The sequence below is a fragment of the Chanodichthys erythropterus genome, chromosome 3 (genome assembly GCF_024489055.1).
Source record: "Chanodichthys erythropterus isolate Z2021 chromosome 3, ASM2448905v1, whole genome shotgun sequence".
NCBI classification, from domain to species: Eukaryota; Metazoa; Chordata; class Actinopteri; order Cypriniformes; family Xenocyprididae; genus Chanodichthys; species Chanodichthys erythropterus.
The window spans coordinates 38,274,482-38,275,880 of record NC_090223.1 but is presented as its reverse complement, the minus strand read 5'-3'; the positions used below and the strand labels follow the sequence as shown (position 1 = coordinate 38,275,880).

Here is a 1,399-nt window from a genome sequence, read left to right as displayed (position 1 = left end):
GATAGATGTTTGTTGTTGATATCGGCCGACTAACTTCCAAACAGTGTGAAAAAATGGATACCCCACCTTTAATAAGGACACATACAATGTAAATGTACCTTTAGAGGGCAGTCTATGCAAACCTACTTCTTGTCTCTTTTAAAAGCCCCCACTCTATTCATCTACAGACACAAAACTTGACTTTCCTGCATCAGGTTCCTCTTTTCATAACATGGCAATGGATATTGTGTCTAAACTGGGTTTTATCTTCATGTTTGCTCTCACAGAATGTAAGAAGGTCTTTTGAAAACCTGTTGACAATCAGACTTATTCATGTGTACTGTTGTAAATGTTAATGTTGAACTGTTCATTTTTCAGTCTGTTGGTGTCAGACACTGTCTGAGTCTGAGTCAGCGGTCATTAAACCTGGAGGATCTCACAGACTTACCTGTACAGCCTCTGGATTTAGCAGTGACCCATACTTGTCTTGGATCAGACAGGCAGCAGGAGGAGGTCTGGAGTGGCTGGCATACATCTCACCTAGCAGTACTATATCCTACTCTCAGTCTGTTCAGGGACGGTTCACCATCTCCAGAGACAACAGCAAGAAACAGATGTATCTGCAGATGAATAATATGAAGAATGAAGACACTGCTGTATATTATTGTGCAAGAGAGCCACAGTGACAAATACAACTACAGTACTGCACAAAATCTGAATGCAACAAACAGACATTTGTCTTATTTAATCCACCAAAGCTTTACAGTGTAACAATTTACATTTTTGTACATTAATTACTTTTCTTACAAATCACAAATATTATCTGAGCAATTTTAGTATAATTGTGTTAGTTCAAAACAATACGGAGAAAAATAATTTCATTGATTCATGTATTTCTTAACTAATGCCAACAAGAACATTTATACTAACTTATGAGATTTTAGGCTAAAAAATAGATTCGGGTTGCAACTGTAACCATGGTTTTCTGAAAGGGATCCTCTGTATAGTGAGTGTTGTTGTTCTGTATTGTATACTGTGCATTGTAGGGATAAAAAAAAAAAAATGGATTTCACTAAAAATATCTTAATTTGTCATCCCATGATTTACTCACCATCAAGCCCCTAGGTGTCAATCAGAAATATATTTAAAAATATCCTTAGTCCTCTAAGCTTGATAATGTTTGTAAATGGGGGGACACGTTTTGAAGCCACAAATAATGCATCCATCCATAAAAACAGTAATCCATATGACTCCAGGGGGTTAATAAAGGCCTTCTGAAGCGAATCGATGTAAGAAAAATATCCACATTGAAAACTTCAAATAACTAGCTTCCAGCAGATGACCATATGCAGAATGCGCAAGTCAATTTGCGGCAGAAGAGTATCCTTTGACCTGATGTACAACGTAATGACGGACGCGG

At 37.2% G+C, this 1,399-nt stretch overlaps 1 gene segment (V, D, J or C); it reads left to right on the top strand.

The window, feature by feature from the left end:
* Positions 1 to 211: 211 nt before the first annotated feature.
* Positions 212 to 665, top strand: LOC137004555 (immunoglobulin heavy variable 3-11-like). The segment is given in 2 exon segments: positions 212 to 269; positions 358 to 665. Coding segments are annotated over 2 exon segments (366 nt in total).
* The last annotated feature ends 734 nt before the right edge of the window (positions 666 to 1,399 follow it).